Below are 18900 nucleotides of genomic sequence, written 5' to 3'. Positions count from 1 at the left end.
GAGAGACAGACAGACCGAGAGAGAGAGAGATCGACAGACAGTGAGAGAGAGAGAGATCGAGAGATCGACAGACAGAGAGAGATCGAGAGAGAGAGATTGAGATCGACAGAGAGAGAGAGAGAGATCGACAGACAGTGAGAGAGAGAGAGATCGAGAGAGAGAGATCGAGAGAGAGATCGACAGACAGAGACAGAGAGAGAGAGAGATTGACAGACAGACAGAGAGAGAGAGAGAGAAATAGAGAGAGATTGACAGAGAGATAGAGAGAGAGAAAGAGACAGACAGACAGACAGACAGACAGACAGACAGACAGACAGACAGAGGACGTCTCTGCCAGCTGTCTGTGACTGAGTGAAGGAGCTCTCTCAGGCCCAGAGGTCGTAAGCCTGGCTTTAGTGTTTATAGCCTCCACACACAGCAACGCCAAATTTGGGCACGATTCCTCTTCATCTGCCAAGGGACATGTGCTTAGATGCTTGAGGTTTAAAAACAGCCTGTTCTGTGCTGGAAATGCATGAGGATGAGCTTTGGAGCAGGAGTGCCAAGATTCACAAGGATGACTGGTCGACTTGAAAGCACTCCAATTTGACCAGAGGTTACAGCACACTCTGACCCTCTGACACGAAGCCTTAGAAAGCCTCCTTTTTTGTGTTCTAGAATAGAGAGAGGAGTCTAGAACACTGTGGTTGACTGTTTACATGGCTAGAGATCCTGGAATATATTACAGCAGCCCTCCAACACCCAGCTAGCTACAGATGGTGTGACCATACAAGGACATGGTTCTTTCTTGAACCCCTAACATCATTTAGAAAGTTGACAAATCCGTCTCCAGTCCAATCCTTAGTTAGGCTTATGTCGTTAGTTAGGCATTTCTCTAGACTGACCGCTGGTAGGTTTTATTTGGAGATAACAGGTGTACAACAAGAAGAGTCATCCCCTCCTTTGTTTGTGACTATTTCTCCTGTATCCCTGACGATAATCTTCCGTGTCCAATTGAAATGTACTAAAGCTGAAATATTATATTTTGGGTTGGAGGAGACCAGGCTTAAGGTCCAAAGCTGAAACACAGAATGTTCTCCTTCTACGGTAGTTCTACTGTCCTAATGCAATTCCTTTCAGAAGATCCAACCTTACTCCACCCAAAACGTTGGGCATTTTTAAATCATAATGTTATTGTCGGTGACAGTGAATTAACCACGATATGATGCATACACGCCCATTGTTTCCAGTTGCCATAGTAACGTTACAGTGATATTACACGGCAGCTCCGCGGCGTGTCCGGTAATAACAAGATAACAGACTCCTGTTGAGCGACTGGCTCTTTGTTTCAGGGAACTCACTGCACAGCTAACAGCTAATCCACTTTAAGCATTAGCAGCACACGGCAGCTCCGCGGCGTGTCCGGTAATAACAAGATAACAGACTCCTGTTGAGCGACTGGCTCTTTGTTTCAGGGAACTCACTGCACAGCTAACAGCTAATCCACTTTAAGCATTAGCAGCACACGGCAGTTTTAGCACGTAGAAATACAACCACACTCCGGTCAACCTGTCACAGACACATTGACTTGAATGAGAATGCTCATTCTAGTACGTCTATTTCGTTGGGCGTTAGCCTGTCTGCTTTAGCCTTCCGTGTCCGACAGGGAAAGTACAAATACGTCTGTTGCTTTCGTTGTTTTGAAATTCGTAGGCCTTCCATCGAAGGCTAGCTAGGCACCTATCTATACAAACTGGAGCAGAGCAGCGTGGGTAAATACAGGGTCACATGGGGTGGTAGGGTGTTAGTAGCAGTTAGTAGTAGTAGTAGTAGTTAATAGTAGTAGTAGTAGTAGTAGTTAATACTAGGGTAGTAGTGATGAAGTTGTTTCTGTGACCAGATGGGACACTGTTATATTTCTGCAGTCGTAACCCCAATCCCATTCTAAAACCCCTATCTCTCCCTCCTTCCTCCCCCTCTCCCTCTCTCCTGTCTCTTCCCTCTCTCCCTCTTTCCTCCCCCTCTCCTGTCTCTTCCCTCTCTCCCTCTTTCCTCCCCCTCTCCCTCTCTCCCTCCTTCCTCCCCCTCTCCCTCTCTCCTGTCTCTTCCCTCTCTCCCTCCTTCCTCCCCCTCTCCCTCTCTCCTGTCTCTTCCCTCTCTCCCTCTTTCCTCCCCCTCTCCCCCTCTCCCTCTCTCCTGTCTCTTCCCTCCCCCTCTCCCTCTCTCCCTCCTTCCTCCCCCTCTCCCTCTCTCCTGTCTCTTCCCTCTCTCCCTCTCTCCCTCCCCCTCTCCCTCTCTCCTGTCTCCTCCCCCTCTCTCCCTCTCTCCCTCCTTCCTCCCCCTCTCCCTCTCTCCTTCCTCCCTCTCTCCTGTCTCTCTCCCTCCCCCTCTCCCTCTCTCCTGTCTCTCTCCCTCCTTCCTCCTCCTCTCCCTCTCTCCTGTCTCTTCCCTCTCTCCCTCCCCCTCTCCCTCTCTCCTGTCTCTTCCCTCTCTCCCTCTCTCCCTCCCCCTCTCCCTCTCTCCTGTCTCCTCCCTCTCTCCCTCCCCCTCTCCCTCTCTCCTGTCTCCTCCCTCTCTCTCTCCCTGTAGGTCTGTGCCCTGACTGGCAGGCCTGGGACCCTAACCACCCTGTGGAGAATGCCAGAGAGGCCATGCAGCAGGCTGACGACTGGCTGGGCGTGCCCCAGGTAAGACACACTACTCTGGGGTGACAGTTCCAGGGAAAGCCCCATGAAGCCACACGTAGTGGAGCCAGTGAATGAGGTTTACTTTAAGTTTTAGTTGGTGGTTAATATGCACTGAGAAGTAATCGGTCTTTATACTACAATGTATTACTTTTGGTTTGTTATTCAGTGAACACTTTAACAAGATATGTTTGTTAATTATGTGTTTGTAAATGATGTGTTAGTAAATAATGTGTTTGTAAATAATGTGTTTGTAAATGATGTATTTGTAAATGATGTGTTTGTAAATAATGTGTTTGTAAATAATGTGTTTGTAAATGATGTGTTTGTAGGAGTGTTTAGATGCACATTCAATACTAAGATGCTAAGGTGTATATTTGTTAGTTTTTCTAAGGTGTAGATTTATTAGTTTCTCTAAGGTGTAGATTTATTAGTTTCTCTAAGGTGTAGATTTGTTAGTTTCTCTAAGGTGTAGATTTGTTAGTTTCTCTAAGGTGTAGATTTGTTAGTTTCTCTAAGGTGTAGATTTGTTAGTTTCTCTAAGGTGTAGATTTATTCGTTTCTCTAAGGTGTAGATTTGTTAGTTTCTCTAAGGTGTAGATTTGTTAGTTTTTCTAAGGTGTAGATTTATTAGTTTCTCTAAGGTGTAGATTTGTTAGTTTCTCTAAGGTGTAGATTTGTTAGTTTCTCTAAGGTGTAGATTTGTTAGTTTTTCTAAGGTGTAGATTTATTCGTTTCTCTAAGGTGTAGATTTGTTAGTTTCTCTAAGGTGTAGATTTGTTAGTTTCTCTAAGGTGTAGATTTGTTAGATTCTCTAAGGTGTAGATTTGTTAGTTTCTCTAAGGTGTAGATTTGTTAGTTTCTCTAAGGTGTAGATTTGTTAGTTTCTCTAAGGTGTAGATTTGTTAGTTTCTCTAAGGTGTAGATTTGTTAGTTTCTCTAAGGTGTAGATTTGTTAGATTCTCTAAGGTGTAGATTTGTTAGTTTCTCTAAGGTGTAGATTTGTTAGTTTCTCTAAGGTGTAGATTTGTTAGTTTCTCTAAGGTGTAGATGTGTTAGTTTCTCTAAGGTGTAGATTTGTTAGATTCGCTAAGATGTAGATTTGTTAGTTTCTCTAAGGTGTAGATTTGTTAGTTTTACAAGGTGTAGATTTATTAGATTCTCTAAGGTATAGATTTGCTAGATTCTCTTCTGAAACAGAATCTGTGAGCTGTACTATTTGTGTTGGGGTTTCTCTACTTGTTTATCTGACACAGCGTGCATAGTCTGGGTTAAGAAGGACCATTAGTGACATGGCATAGCCTTAGGGTGAATATTGAGCAGGGTGTGTGCCATGGATTCCCAGGCCTAGGGGGCTGAATTATCCCCAGGCTGAGGGCTGTACCATGGGCTGTAGATGAGGTGTGGGAGAGGGCTTGGCTCAGGGCTAAATCCCCTGACTGCATGGTTTACTGAGGCCGCAGTCCTGCTGTACCAGGGTTAAATATAGACAGACAGCTTTACACCAGACTGATACTACCAACATGGCAGAGGGAGGGAGAAGGAAGAGGAGAGAGACAATGGAATAGAATAGATTATAAATACATTATAAATAGTATCTATGCAATGTGCCTTCACATTGGTATACAGAACAAACAATAAGTACATGTCTGTCTGTTTGTCTGTCTCCCTGTCGGTCTGTCTGTCTCCCTGTCTGTTTGTCTGTCTCCCTGTCGATCTGTCTGTCTCCCTGTCTGTTTGTCTGTCTCCCTGTCGGTATGTCTGTCTCCCTGTCAGTCTGTCTGTCTGTCTCCCTGTCTGTTTGTCTGTCTCCCTGTCTGTCTCCCTGTCTGTCTGTCTGTCTCCCTCCCTGTCTGTCTGTCTCCCTGTTGCTCTGTCTGTCTCCCTGTCTGTCTGAAAACAGTTGTGCTATGAACTCTGCTCCCCAAGGAGCAAATGGGTTTAAGTCAAGTTAGACAATTGTGGTTGTACAGTGTTAACCTTACACCCTCTGCTTGTTGCCTAGGTGATCGCCCCTGAGGAGATTGTAGATCCGGATGTGGATGAACACTCAGTGATGACCTACCTGTCCCAGTTCCCCAAGGCTAAGCTGAAGCCTGGCGCCCCCCTCAAACCTAAAGGCGTTCAGCTGTACCCCAACAAGGCCAAGGCATACGGACCTGGTGGGTGCTCACTGAGATAGAAACCATGAACAGTGTAGTTCAATCAGGACTTGGGTTGCAAAATTCCGGAAACATTCCCAAAATCCCCATGTTTCTCAGGAATCTCGGTTGCAGGATTCTCGGGAATCAGGAGGCAATAAGCAGTGAAGGAATCCTCCAACCAGGATTTCAGAAACATGGCAATAGTCTGGGTTATTAACGGCCAGGAACTTTGAGAACGTTTCTGGGTATTTGCAACCCAAGCAAGCAACTGATAAGCATCATTTATTGTTTTATATACATAGACTCAAACATATCTAACTCGCTATCTCCCACTCTCCCTCCCGTAGGTATTGATTCCCATGGAAACATGGTTCTGAAGCCAGCCGTGTTCACAGTGGAGACTCTGCAGGCAGGTCAGGCTGAGGTGCTGGTCTATGTGACCGATCCTGAGGGACACACTGAGGAGGCTACGGTGGTCTTTAACAATGACAAAAACAGGACCTACACTGTCACTTACGTACCCAAGGTTGAGGGTGTCCACAAGGTAAACAAACTGCCGCCATCAATATCCCGTGTAGATTTATGTTATGTATTGTTTACGTTACTTTACTAAAACTGTACATTACTTTACATATTTTTTCTTGACTTGATTTGATTTGACTTAACTTGTCTTTATTTTACAATCTACACGTCTCATCGTCACAATGTACCACTAGAGCATTGGAAAACTTACAGGAACATTTGAACATCCCCCCCCCCCTCCCCCTCAGGTAAAAGTGCTGTTTGCAGGGCAAGACATTGACAAGAGTCCCTACACAGTGAACGTTGCCAAGGCCATGGGTGATCCCAACAAGGTCCAGGCCAGAGGACCAGGGCTGGAACCTACCGGCAACGTGGCCAATAAACCCACCTATTTCGACATCTACGCTGCAGGTAAGGAGCGAGAAGTCAACAATGTTGGAACTTCAACAAGGTTGGACAAGAAACACACTAACACTGATCAGACAAGTTGCTGGCTAAACTGGAGAAACTAGAAGGAGTCCAAACATTTACTGAGGATGCTACAGTAGCCCCTGAATTATTGACATATTTTTGTTGTAGGGGACAGGGCCTTTACTAGTCCTGTATTAGCAGACCGATATAGCCATCTGTAGCTGGCAAATTTTCTTTTTACCCCCAAACAACTTCCTGCGGCTATGCATTTACTCTGAGGGCCCACAACAATGTCCATGCATGTTTCCTTGTTTTGATCGCATGGTTTGTCCATATTTCCTTGTTTTGATCACATGGTTGATTAACAGCATTTTGATTGGTGTCTTCCTGTTGTCTTGTACAGGTGCTGGTAATGGTGATGTGAGCGTTGTCATCGTGGACCCTGAGGGGAAGAAGGACACAGTGGAACTGATCTTGGAAAACAAGGGGGACAGTGTTTTCCGTTGCACCTACCGGCCCATGTTGGAAGGCCCCCACACCATCCACATCCTGTTCGCGGGTCAGGAGATCCCCAAGAGCCCCTTCAAAGTTCAAATCGCAGAGGGTGAGTTAGCACTGAGCTAACCAACTGTCACTAACTATCACCAACTGTCACTACAAAAATCACTGTTGTAAAATTGTGTCGTTCCATTGTTGATCTGTCACTCTCTAGTTCCACAGTCTACAGCTATCTCGATCCCTCGGCGGTACTAACAGGTTGTCACGACGACTAAAACCAGCTAGTGTACTATGTTAAAGTTAAATTAACATCCTGTCTGTGATTTGTAGCTCCTCCCTCTATGGTGGGTCCTCCTCCAGTTCAGATTATCCCCCAGTCTTCCTTCACCTCTCCCGGGGGGGAGAAGGGGCCAGCGGGCAAGAAAGGGGGTGTCCCTACCCCCACAGGCAAAAAGGGTCGACCAAGTTAGTATGGGCCCTCCAGGTGGACGCCTGCGCCCGTTTTGCCCGCTGATATGCTAGCCGTGCCCCACCGTCCCTCTGCACTATACTCTATGCCATTTGCCCTATGCCTTGCAGATGCCCTGTATGCTTCCTGTGACGGGGGCAACGCTATACCATCTGAGTGCCTTGCTTGGGCGCCTGCCGCCTCGCCTGTGGCAGCTTGTTGTTGGAGACAGATATTTCAACCCCTATTTTGTAGCATAGTGAATGTTCTTGTAAGAAACTATCCAGGAAAGTTAGTCTTTGTGAGCCAGTGCTTCACAGATTGCATTACGAAATGCAGTGTCAAATGTTTATTGCTTGCTGTGATTCCTTGATCTTGGGTTAGCATTCATAGGTTTGATTGCTTCAAACTAATGAGTATAGCCAAGCCTGCAATCAGCGCTTCCGTGAAATGTCATTTTGTCAGTTGATGCCTGGAATCGCCATTCATGTTTTGATGCTGCAACCATTACATGATTGTGTATTATACAATGTGACTGTCCTACATTCAGCACTGTGCTATTCCTCCTATGCTGCATTGTGTTCATAGCTGACATCCTATGGGAATTGATTGACTGATGATGTTCTGTATCCTTCAAGAAGTCATTCTTTGCAGCTTCTGGTTTGCATATGGCGTTATACCCGTATGTGAATATCTATCTATCTATCTATCTATCTATCTATCTATCTATCTATCTATCTATCTATCTATCTATCTATCTATCTATCTATCTATCTGTCCGTCCGTCCGTCCGTCCGTCCGTCCGTCCGTCCGTCCGTCCGTCCGTCCGTCCGTCCGTCCGTCCGTCTGTCCATCCATCCATCCATCCAGCTATCTATCCAGCAATCCATCCATCCATCCATCCATCCATCCATCCATCCATCCATCCATCCATCCATCCATCCATCCATCCATCCATCTATCTATCTTGCTGCCACTAATATGACCCAGCTCCTGTCAGCTCCAATAGGTCCTATACTGTTAGGCCAGTCTATGTTCCACTGTCCTTAACCACCCCTCTCTCTCCCTCTCCAGCCATCAATGCCAACGCGTGTCGTGCCACGGGCCGAGGCCTCCAGCCTAAGGGGGTGAGGGTGAAGGAGGTGGCAGACTTCAAGGTCTTCACCAAGGGAGCCGGCAGCGGAGAGCTCAAGGTCTCAGTGACTGGACCAAGTGAGTCAGCACTTTTCTCTTTCTCCTCCTTTCTCTCTCTCCTCCTTTCTCTCTCTCTTCCTTTCTCTCTCTCCTCCTATCTCTCCTCCTTTCTCTCTCTCTTCCTTTCTCTCTCTCCTCCTATCTCTCCTCCTTTCTCTCTCTCCTCCTTTCTCCCTCTCCTCCTATCTCTCCTCCTTTCTCTCTCTCCTCTTTTCTCTCTCTCCTCCTATCTCTCCTCCTTTCTCTCTCTCTTCCTTTCTCTCTCTCCTATCTCTCCTCCTTTCTCTCTCTCCTCCTTTCTCTCTTCTCTCTCTTCTCTTTTCTCTCTTCTCTCTCTCCTCCTTTCTCTCTTCTCTCTCTCCTCCTTTCTCTCTTCTCCTATCTCTCCTCCTTTCTCTCTCTCCTCCTTTCTCTCTTCTCTCTCTCTCCTTTCTCCTTTACTATTTTATAATCCTCAATCATCTCTCTCTGGTAACTCTCTCTTCATACAACTTGCTGATCTTCTCTTTAATCTTTCAATGTAATACTTTGACTTCCTCTTTGTTTGTTCCCTCAATAGTTTATTGGGTCATGGATTTGTGATATGTATCAGAGGCTGTATCAGAGGCTGTATCAGAGGCTGAATCAGAGGCTGTATCAGAGGCTACAACAAGGTCCTGTTAATAATCGTACTGTGCTTCTCCTTTCAGATGGAGCAGAGGCACCAGTGAAAGTTAAGGATATTGGGGATGGTGTCTATGAGTGTGAATATCTCCCTGTCCAGACTGGTAAATACACAGTTAACATCACCTGGGGAGGACAACTCATCCCACGCAGGTGAGCATTATATTATCCACCAACCAGCCCCTGACTCAGTTTAACACAGACAACTTCATACAATACTACTTAGGATTTCTGGTAGTTTTTTATCTACCTTAGCACTGATCTGGAATCAGGGTAAGACTATTTGCTAAATGTAAGTGTATACTACGGTTTTATCTTGATTAAAAGTTGTGTCTGTGTCTCCCTCAGTCCCTTCGAAGTGGAGGTGAGTGAGGAGGTTGGCCCTCAGAAGGTGAGAGCTTGGGGCCCCGGCCTGTTGACCGGCCAGGTGGGCAAGTCAGCTGACTTCGTGGTCGAGGCCATCGGCACCGAAGTAGGAACTCTGGGTAAGTCAGGACAAGATGGCCCTGGGGCATTGTGGGTAATGTAGTTGAACCAGTAGAGTAATGGATTAGTGTTAGTGGAATTAAATAATTCCTACAATATACTCATTAATTAAATTCAATCTGTCTATTTATAAGAATTTGTAAGATACTTATTAACATAAAATAGACAGGATACAGTCTTATTAAAATTAGATAATAGTGTTTATTCTCGGAGCACGCTCCCATTTGATCATAAACACAGGTTTATATACAATATATGACGTCATAGATTACAGAATGAGTCTCATTGTCCTGACAAATAGAAAACAGGTTCAAAAGTTCATTCTAACCTCACAGGACACTCACATGAAACACCATATAATCATTTATCCTGAAGGCTCACTATAATTGATTACCACTTTAGCAGACAACTCAAGATAATGGAATACCTAAAAAGTTTATCTAAACACCTCAGGGCTAAGTTGGGTCAGTTCAACCATAGTTTAACGACCCTTTCTGCTTATTTTATGACCCACAACACAAATCTCTTTTCCCCAGGCATGCAGAGTTCAATTAGTTATAGTTTTATCTAAAGCTAGAATTTGTTTTAACTATTTATTAACAAAATTCCTAACAATTAGGTACACTGCTTCTTCTCTGAAGACACCAGTTCAGTTGGTATTCTTACAGGTGTACAAGGGGACATTAACTGGATGCCTCTTGACTGATTAGGATACTAAAGTCTAAAGTTCTTCATACGCCCTCCTCTCTCTAGGTTTCTCCATCGAGGGTCCGTCCCAGGCTAAGATAGAATGTGACGATAAGGGTGACGGCTCCTGCGATGTCCGCTATTGGCCCACTGAGCCAGGTGACTACGCCGTCCATGTTGTCTGTGATGACGAAGACATCAAGGACAGCCCCTTCATGGCCCACATCCTGCCTGCAGCCAATGACTGCTTCCCTGAGAAGGTTAGCTCCACCCACCACTCCAGCTAGCTCCGCCCTTACAGGAGTGGTAGTCTTCATAAAACACGAAAACACACTGATGTGCACACACATAAACACACACAAAAACACAAACTAACACATAAACAAACAAACAAACTAACACAAACAAACAAATAAACTAACACATAAACAAACAAACAAACTAACACAAACAAACAAATAAACTAACACATAAACAAACAAACGAACACATAAACAAACTAACTAACACATAAACAAACAATTAAACTAACACTAAAACAAACAAACAAACTAACACATAAACAAACAAATAAACAAACAAATAAACTAACACTTAAACAAACAAACTAACACATAAACAAACAAACTAACACATATACAAACAAACAAACTAACACATAAACAAACAAATAAACTAACACATAAACAAACAAACAAACTAACACAAACAAACAAATAAACAAACAAATAAACTAACACATAAACAAACAAACTAACACATAAACAAACAAATAAACTAACACATACATATAAATACATAATAAAAAATCAGAATATGTCTCATCTGCAGGTGAAAGCTTTCGGTCCAGGTCTGGCGCCCACTGGGGTCATTGTAAACAAACCGGCAGAGTTCACCATCGATGCCCGCGAGGCTGGCAACGGCCACCTCAAGATCTACGCCCAGGATACAGAGGGCGTCACCATCGACATTAAGATCACTGACAAGGGAGACGGCACCTTCCTGTGTGTGTACGTCCCCACCAAGCCCATCAAACACACCATCATCATCACCTGGGGAGACGTCAACGTGCCCAACAGCCCCTTCAGGGTGAGTAGGACCAACTCACTGGGGTTCGAACCCAGATCTCCTGGGCATTACCAGACTTCATTAGCCTGCTGAGTTAAAGGCATTTAGGTCAGGGACGGGGAGTCTTCAGGTCTCAGACAGACGAGGCAGTTACGTAAGCTCAGCCACTCTACTCTTTCTTACACTCCACTAGAAATGGATAAGACCACTTTAGGTAGCAACCATAGTGCTGTGTGTCAAGTACTGTGTCTGTGTGTATAGGTGATTGTCGGAGAGGGCTGCCACCCAGCCAAGGTCAGGGTGTATGGTCCAGGAGTGGAAAAGACAGGACTCAAGGCCAACGAGCCCACCTACTTCACTGTGGACTGTGCCGAGGCTGGACAAGGTACGTGTGTCTGAATAGGAAATACTACTCAAAAGGTTCTTCAGCTTGTTCCTGTAGAAGAACCCTGCAGAGTTCCAGGTAGAAGCTTTTCACCCGGTTAGAACCCAATTAAAAGCATTTCTTCCATAGAGAAAGCAGTTGACCATTGTCTTGCACTTGTTCTTGCTAATACCGACCTAACTTTAGTGCCTGCAGCTGTAGAAGATCAGAAATGTATGGCTACTATGGCTACAGTATTATGAGATTTCTTCATATACAGATATGAAATGAATGTTTATCCACTGACCTCCCACAGGAGACATTAGCATCGGGATCAAGTGTGCTCCAGGAGTGGTGGGTCCAGCTGAGGCTGACATCGACTTTGACATCATCAAGAACGACAATGACACCTTCACTGTCAAGTACACTCCCCCTGGCGCAGGGAAATACACCATCATGGTGCTGTTCGCTGAGCAGGTAAAACTACATTACCCAGAATCCTTCAGTTGAGGGTTACTGTTACTATGTGGCTTAGCATTAATAATACTTCTAGCTTCTAAGAATGACCCTAATAGCACAGAAGTTAGATCTGTGTTCAAGTTTTTTATTAAAAAGTGTACAGCAACAAAACTATTCCCGTATTTGTTTTCCAGGAAATCCCCATCAGTCCATTCAGAATTAAGGTTGATCCTTCCCATGATGCTGGCAAAGTGAGGGCTGAGGGCCCAGGACTCAACAAGACAGGCGTGGAGGTGGGCACTCCGACCCACTTCACCATCTTTACCAAGGGAGCAGGCAAGGCCAAGCCTGAGGTCCAGTTCACAGCAGCAGGCCTGAAGGGGGAAGCTGTGAGGGACTTTGAGATCATCGACAACCATGACTACTCTTACACTGTCAAGTACACCGCCGTTCAACAGGGTCAGATGATCATCTCCGTCACCCATGGAGGGGACCCCATTCCCAAGAGCCCCTTCAATATTACTGTGGCTCCTCCTATAGATCTGGGAAAGGTCAAGGTTACAGGACTCGACACCAGTAAGTTCTCAACTTTGTACACAATATAAAGTAATGTTGAAGGGGCCCACTTCTTGAATTCAGCTCTGCTTTGGTTCTCTTCTCATCAATGACTGCCTGGAGGAGTCAATTGTAAATATTGAGTCAAAATTGTGCTGTGACATGTACAGAAGTACATTTTTGATTGCCTTGTCTGAGACTGGACAGCTGTAAACATGTTTTGTTGTTGGCGGTTGATTTACATGTGACCGTGTGGTGATTGATTTACATGTGACCGTGTGGTGGTTGGTGGTTGATTTACATGTGACCGTGTGGTGGTTGGTGGTTGATTTACATGTGACCGTGTGGTGGTTGGTGGTTGGTGGTTGATTTACATGTGACCGTGTGGTGGTTGTCTTATAGAAGTAGAAGTGGGAAAGGACCAGGAGTTTTCCATCAACACCAAGGGAGCTGGTGGGCAGGGCGAGGTAGCCGTCAAGATGACCTCACCCTCCGGCCGACCAATCCCCTGCAAGCTGGAGTCAGACGCGGCCAATGGTGCCCACTCTGTGAAGTACATCCCCCCAGAGGAGGGGCCTTACAAGGTGGACGTCAGCTACGATGGGAACCCCGTCCCTGGATCCCCCTTCGCAGTGGAGGGAGTGATGCCTGCTGACCCCTCAAAGGTAAAATATAAAAGTCTATAAAATCAGCACTATTACTTTCGCTGAGTGGGTAACACTTCATTTGAAGGATACCTACATAAGAACTTCATAAAACATTCATAACCCATGCATAACACAGTCATAAGCAGTACGTGAGCATAAATGCTTATGTCAGCAACCAGACGGCTGTACTGAAGCTTCGCAGTCCAACGGTTCTGACGTTATGAGGCGCACTAATTTCCAATTCCTCTCTCCCTCAGGTACGCGCTTATGGCCCAGGCCTGAAGGGAGGCATTGTGGGTAAACCAGCTCCATTTGCCATCGACACCAAAGGAGCGGGCGCCGGTGGGCTGGGCCTGACGGTGGAGGGGCCTTGCGAGGCTAAGATTGAGTGCCAGGACAACGGAGACGGAACCTGCTCAGTTTGCTACTTGCCCACTGAGGCTGGAGAGTACGCCATCAACATCCTGTTTGGAGAGCAGCACATCCCTGGGTCTCCCTTCAAGGCAGCTGTGAAGCCATGTCTCGACCCCAGCAAGGTACACCTCCTATATGCCTAGTTGTTGATTTATTGATAGGCCTGTTTGTTGTGTATGATTTACAGATACACTGTCCGTGTATTTAGGATCATTATATGCTTTATATCTTAAAGTGTTGTAGGACATCAAATTTGAGATAGTATGTGTGTTTATGTGTGTTTCTGCGTAAGTACAAAGAAGTTCAAATAAACCTTAACTTAAACCTAAACCTGAACCTAAACCCGGACATAAACCTAAGCCTGAACCTTAAGCTAAACCAAACCTAACCCTACAGGTAACAGCCAGTGGGCCAGGCCTGGAGAAGGCCAAGGCAGGCGAACCAGCCTACTTCACAGTGGACTGCACCAGTGCTGGAGAGGCTGAACTCACCATTGAGATCGTCTCTGAGTCCGGGGCTCAGGCCGAGGTCCACATCCAAAAGACTGCAGATGGGACCTTCTCTGTCACCTACATCCCACCCTTCCACGGCACACACACCATTACCATCAAGTACGGGGGTCATGTTGTACCCAAGTTCCCCGCGGTCATCCAGGTGGAGCCGGCTGTGGACACTAGCGGTGTGCAGGTCTATGGACCAGGGGTGGAGCCCAGAGGTAAGGAGGAGGGAGTGCTTCTTCTGTTGATGCACATTACAGTAGTCTATAGCAAAGACTACTATAGCTATAGCTAAAGCAAAATGCTACTACAGATAAAGACTACTATAGCTATAGCTAAAGCAAAATTCTACTACAGATAAAGACTACTATAGCTATAGCTAAAGCAAAATGCTACTACAGATAAAGACTACTATAGCTATAGCTAAAGCAAAATTCTACTACAGATAAAGACTACTATAGCTATAGCTAAAGCAAAATGCTACTACAGATAAAGACTACTATAGCTATAGCTAAAGCAAAATGCTACTACAGATAAAGACTACTATAGCTATAGCTAAAGCAAAATGCTACTACAGATAAAGACTACTATAGCTATAGCTAAAGCAAAATGCTACTACAGATAAAGACTACTATAGCTATAGCTAAAGCAAAATGCTACTACAGATAAAGACTACTATAGCTATAGCTAAAGCAAAATGCTACTACAGATAAAGACTACTATAGCTATAGCTAAAGCAAAATGCTACGACAGATAAAGACTACTATACCAGGGGTATTTAACCGGGGGTCCCCGGAAATATATAAAGCATTTATTTTATTTTATGAATATCGCTAGCAACAACAGAACAAACACATCTTCTAATGATGTCAACTTTATTTCTCAACTCAATTACATTCACTGGAGTATCTGACATGGGCTTTGAACAGGCTACTAGTCAATAGATTACCATACCAGTCAATGGGCTACCAGGGGCTTTGAATGGGCTACCAGTCAATGGGCTACCAGTCAATGGGCTACCAGTCAATGGGCTACCAGGGGCTTTGAATGGGCTACCAGTCAATGGGCTACCAGTCAATGGGCTACCAGTCAATGGGCTACCAGTCAATAGGCTACCAGTCAATGGGTTACCAGTCAATAGACTACCAGTCAATGGGCTACCAGTCAATGGGCTACCAGTCAATAGGCTACCAGTCAATGGGTTACCAGTCAATAGACTACCAGTCAATGGGCTACCAGTCAATGGGCTACCAGGGGCTTTGAATGGGCTACCAGTCAATGGGCTACCAGTCAATAGACTACCAGTCAATGGGCTACCAGTCAATAGGCTACCAGTCAATGGGCTACCAGTCAATAGACTACCAGTCAATGGGCTACCAGTCAATAGACTACCAGTCAATGGGCTACCAGTCAATGGGCTACCAGTCAATAGACTACCAGTCAATAGGCTACCAGTCAATGGGCTACCAGTCAATAGACTACCAGTCAATGGGCTACCAGTCAATGGGCTACCAGTCAATGGGTTACCAGTCAATGGGCTACCAGTCAATGGGCTACCAGTCAATGGGCTACTAGTCAATAGACTACCAGTCAATAGACTACCAGTCAGTAGGCTACCAGTCAATGGGCTACCAGTCAATAGACTACCAGTCAATAGGCTACCAGTCAATGGGCTACCAGTCAATAGGCTACCAGTCAATGGGCTACCAGTCAATAGACTACCAGTCAATGGGCTACCAGTCAATGGGCTACCAGTCAATGGGCTACCAGTCAATAGACTACCAGTCAATAGGCTACCAGTCAATGGGCTACCAGTCAATAGACTATCAGTCAATGGGCTACCAGTCAATGGGCTACCAGTCAATGGGTTACCAGTCAATGGGCTACCAGTCAATGGGCTACCAGTCAATGGGCTACTAGTCAATAGACTACCAGTCAATAGACTACCAGTCAATGGGCTACCAGTCAATGGGCTACCAGTCAGTAGGCTACCAGTCAATGGGCTACCAGTCAATGGGCTACCAGTCAATGGGTTACCAGTCAATAGACTACCAGTCAATGGGCTACCAGTCAATGGGCTACCAGTCAATAGGCTACCAGTCAATGGGTTACCAGTCAATAGACTACCAGTCAATGGGCTACCAGTCAATGGGCTACCAGGGGCTTTGAATGGGCTACCAGTCAATGGGCTACCAGTCAATAGACTACCAGTCAATAGGCTACCAGTCAATGGGCTACCAGTCAATAGACTACCAGTCAATGGGCTACCAGTCAATGGGCTACCAGTCAATAGACTACCAGTCAATAGGCTACCAGTCAATGGGCTACCAGTCAATAGACTACCAGTCAATGGGCTACCAGTCAATGGGCTACCAGTCAATGGGTTACCAGTCAATGGGCTACCAGTCAATGGGCTACCAGTCAATGGGCTACCAGTCAATGGGCTACTAGTCAATAGACTACCAGTCAATAGACTACCAGTCAGTAGGCTACCAGTCAATGGGCTACCAGTCAATAGACTACCAGTCAATAGGCTACCAGTCAATGGGCTACCAGTCAATGGGCTACCAGTCAATAGACTACCAGTCAATAGGCTACCAGTCAATGGGCTACCAGTCAATAGACTACCAGTCAATGGGCTACCAGTCAATGGGCTACCAGTCAATGGGCTACCAGTCAATAGACTACCAGTCAATAGGCTACCAGTCAATGGGCTACCAGTCAATAGACTACCAGTCAATGGGCTACCAGTCAATGGGCTACCAGTCAATGGGTTACCAGTCAATGGGCTACCAGTCAATGGGCTACCAGTCAATGGGCTACTAGTCAATAGACTACCAGTCAATAGACTACCAGTCAATGGGCTACCAGTCAATGGGCTACCAGTCAGTAGGCTACCAGTCAATGGGCTACCAGTCAATGGGCTACCAGTCAATAGACTACCAGTCAATGGGCTACCAGTGTGGCAGTGTTGCTGGTAAGGTTTCTCAACTTGGACATACATTTTTGCCAACACATGGCTAACCTTCGTTTAACCAGCTAAACAGCTGCTTTTAGCGAAAATGTGTTTGGATGTTAGTTTACACATCCTCTTCCAATTATAATGTGTGGAGGTAAAAAAAAATAAAAAATACGAAATATCTACCAAATCTATTCATTTTAAAATGTTGATTACTTCTCCTTGACATTATCATTCACCTGATGATGAGACAAGACGTTAAATACATTTTGTTTGCTAACCTTAATGGGGGTCCCTGGGCAAGAGAAGACTCCTGTAGTATAATATAGCTAAAGGCTAAGGTTACTATAGCTAAAGGCTAAGGTTACTATCGCTAAAGGCTAAGGTTACTATAGCTAAAGGCTAAGGTTACTATAGCTAAAGGCTAAGGTTACTATAGCTAAAGGCCAAGGTTACTATAGCTAAAGGCTAAGGTTACTATAGCTAAAGGCTAAGGTTACTATAGCTAAAGGCTAAGGTTACTTTAGCTAAAGGCTAAGGTTACTATAGCTAAAGGCCAAGGTTACTATAGCTTAAGGCTAAGGTTACTATAGCTAAAGGCTAAGGTTACTATAATTCACTTGCAAAGACTACTACATGCTAACAATTACAGTAGCTAATCATTCTCCCTACGGTCATCCGTGTTTATAGGAGTCTTCAAGGAGGTCACCACCCACTTCATTGTGGACGCCCGTAAAACGACCAAGATTGGCGGTGACCACGTAAAAGCACGCATCATCAACCCTTCAGGCGCCAACACAGACGCCTACATCACAGACAAGGCAGACGGAACCTACAGAGTGGAGTATACCGCCTTCGAGGACGGTAAGAAATAACCACCAAGTGGAAGACATGAACTGTTAGCCTCCTTGTTGTTATTTTATTACAGTAATTTCAACATTGTTGATAATGTTAGTGAATGGATTCTAGAACAGAGAGAGAAAGGATTCCAACTAATTTCACTCCAGTAGGGGAAATGTAGCTATACAAACCTTAGAGGAAGTAGCTGAAGATGGAATAGAGGGTTTTAGTTGACAAACCCAACAGGTGTTGGAGGATCCATTTGAGACTAGATAGAGAGAGAACAGGGTATAAATACTGAATGAGGCAGAGGATAAGTAGTCTGAGTGAAGGGGAGAAAGAGAGAGTCACAGGGAGAGAGAGCAGAGAAAGAGAGAGAGAGATAGAGCAGAGAAAGAGAGAGAGAGACAGCAGAAAGAGAGAGAAGAGAGAGAGAGCAGAAAGAGAGAGAGAGCAGAGAGAGAGAGCGAGAGAGAGCAGAGAGCGAAAGAGAGCAGAGAGAGAGAGCAGAGAGCGAGAGAGACCAGAGAGAGAGCAAGATAGCAGAGAGAGAGAGAGAGAGAGAGACCAGAGAGAGAGCAAGATAGTAGAGAGAGAGAGAGCAGAAAGAGAGAGATAGCATACAAAGCTCTCTGACTCTGACCCTGTCAATTACAGCACTGGCCCCAGGGAATCAGAGATACACTGAGAGAGCCCTGTAAAGTAAATGGTTTTACGGTATAACACATGATCAACAGAAGTGTTCTTGTTGTGTATTCAAGATGATTATCGTGTTACCGTACCCCCAAGTCTCATTCATCATCTGAACGAATGTTAGGAAGGTTCACTCATATCAGAAAGGTTCTGAAAAGCATCTTAGATAGATATAACTTCATTGCCTTGCACAGTAAAGCAAGCTTGGCCATTATACAAAATCCTGTGAAAATCCTGTGTATCTGTCTGTACTAAAGAGCAGACAATGAGAGATACTGAAATCCTCTCTGTGGTCTGTTCTAGGTATGCACCTGATTGAGGTGTTGTACGATGACGTGGCGGTCCCTAAGAGTCCGTTCAGGGTGTCTGTGGTGGAGGGCTGTGACCCCACCCGGGTCAGGGCCTACGGGCCAGGCCTGGAGGGAGGACTTATCAACAAACCCAACTGCTTCACCGTCGAGACCAGGTATAATATAATAAAACCCAATGGGACCGCAGCCCGTATCATTCACAAATCCAATAGAATAACATTTAAATGTTGTACTTGTTGTTTGTGATCATGATCGTCGTCTTCATTTGTTGTTGTTTTACTTCAGTTTAAGTCCGTTTAAATCAGTGCACTGATTGTTATTCGTCTGCTAAATTACTACATTATTATAAACTGGGTGGTTCGAGCCCTGAATCCTGA

At 45.2% G+C, this 18900-nt stretch overlaps 1 protein-coding gene across 2 annotated transcripts in view; it reads left to right on the top strand.

The window, feature by feature from the left end:
* The window catches only part of LOC139584254 (filamin-C-like), a 43576-nt gene that overhangs the window by 8962 nt on the left and 15714 nt on the right, over nt 1-18900 (top strand). Inside the window, exons 3-21 of one of the 2 annotated variants that reach the window (XM_071415874.1) lie at nt 2569-2666; nt 4669-4825; nt 5155-5351; nt 5578-5740; nt 6144-6344; nt 6569-6703; nt 7761-7898; nt 8570-8696; nt 8892-9028; nt 9783-9976; nt 10548-10805; nt 11046-11169; nt 11465-11625; nt 11802-12183; nt 12565-12827; nt 13067-13345; nt 13620-13938; nt 17370-17543; nt 18516-18678. In XM_071415874.1, the coding sequence (XP_071271975.1) occupies nt 2569-2666; nt 4669-4825; nt 5155-5351; nt 5578-5740; nt 6144-6344; nt 6569-6703; nt 7761-7898; nt 8570-8696; nt 8892-9028; nt 9783-9976; nt 10548-10805; nt 11046-11169; nt 11465-11625; nt 11802-12183; nt 12565-12827; nt 13067-13345; nt 13620-13938; nt 17370-17543; nt 18516-18678 (3670 nt within the window). The remainder of the gene's footprint in view (nt 1-2568; nt 2667-4668; nt 4826-5154; nt 5352-5577; nt 5741-6143; nt 6345-6568; nt 6704-7760; nt 7899-8569; nt 8697-8891; nt 9029-9782; nt 9977-10547; nt 10806-11045; nt 11170-11464; nt 11626-11801; nt 12184-12564; nt 12828-13066; nt 13346-13619; nt 13939-17369; nt 17544-18515; nt 18679-18900) is intronic. The other variant, XM_071415877.1, reaches the window with a different exon arrangement.

Source organism: Salvelinus alpinus, chromosome 9, assembly GCF_045679555.1.
Source record: "Salvelinus alpinus chromosome 9, SLU_Salpinus.1, whole genome shotgun sequence".
In the NCBI taxonomy this organism is placed as follows: domain Eukaryota; kingdom Metazoa; phylum Chordata; class Actinopteri; order Salmoniformes; family Salmonidae; genus Salvelinus; species Salvelinus alpinus.
Note: the sequence above shows the minus strand (reverse complement) of the source record. Positions and strands in the feature narration are given on the sequence as shown.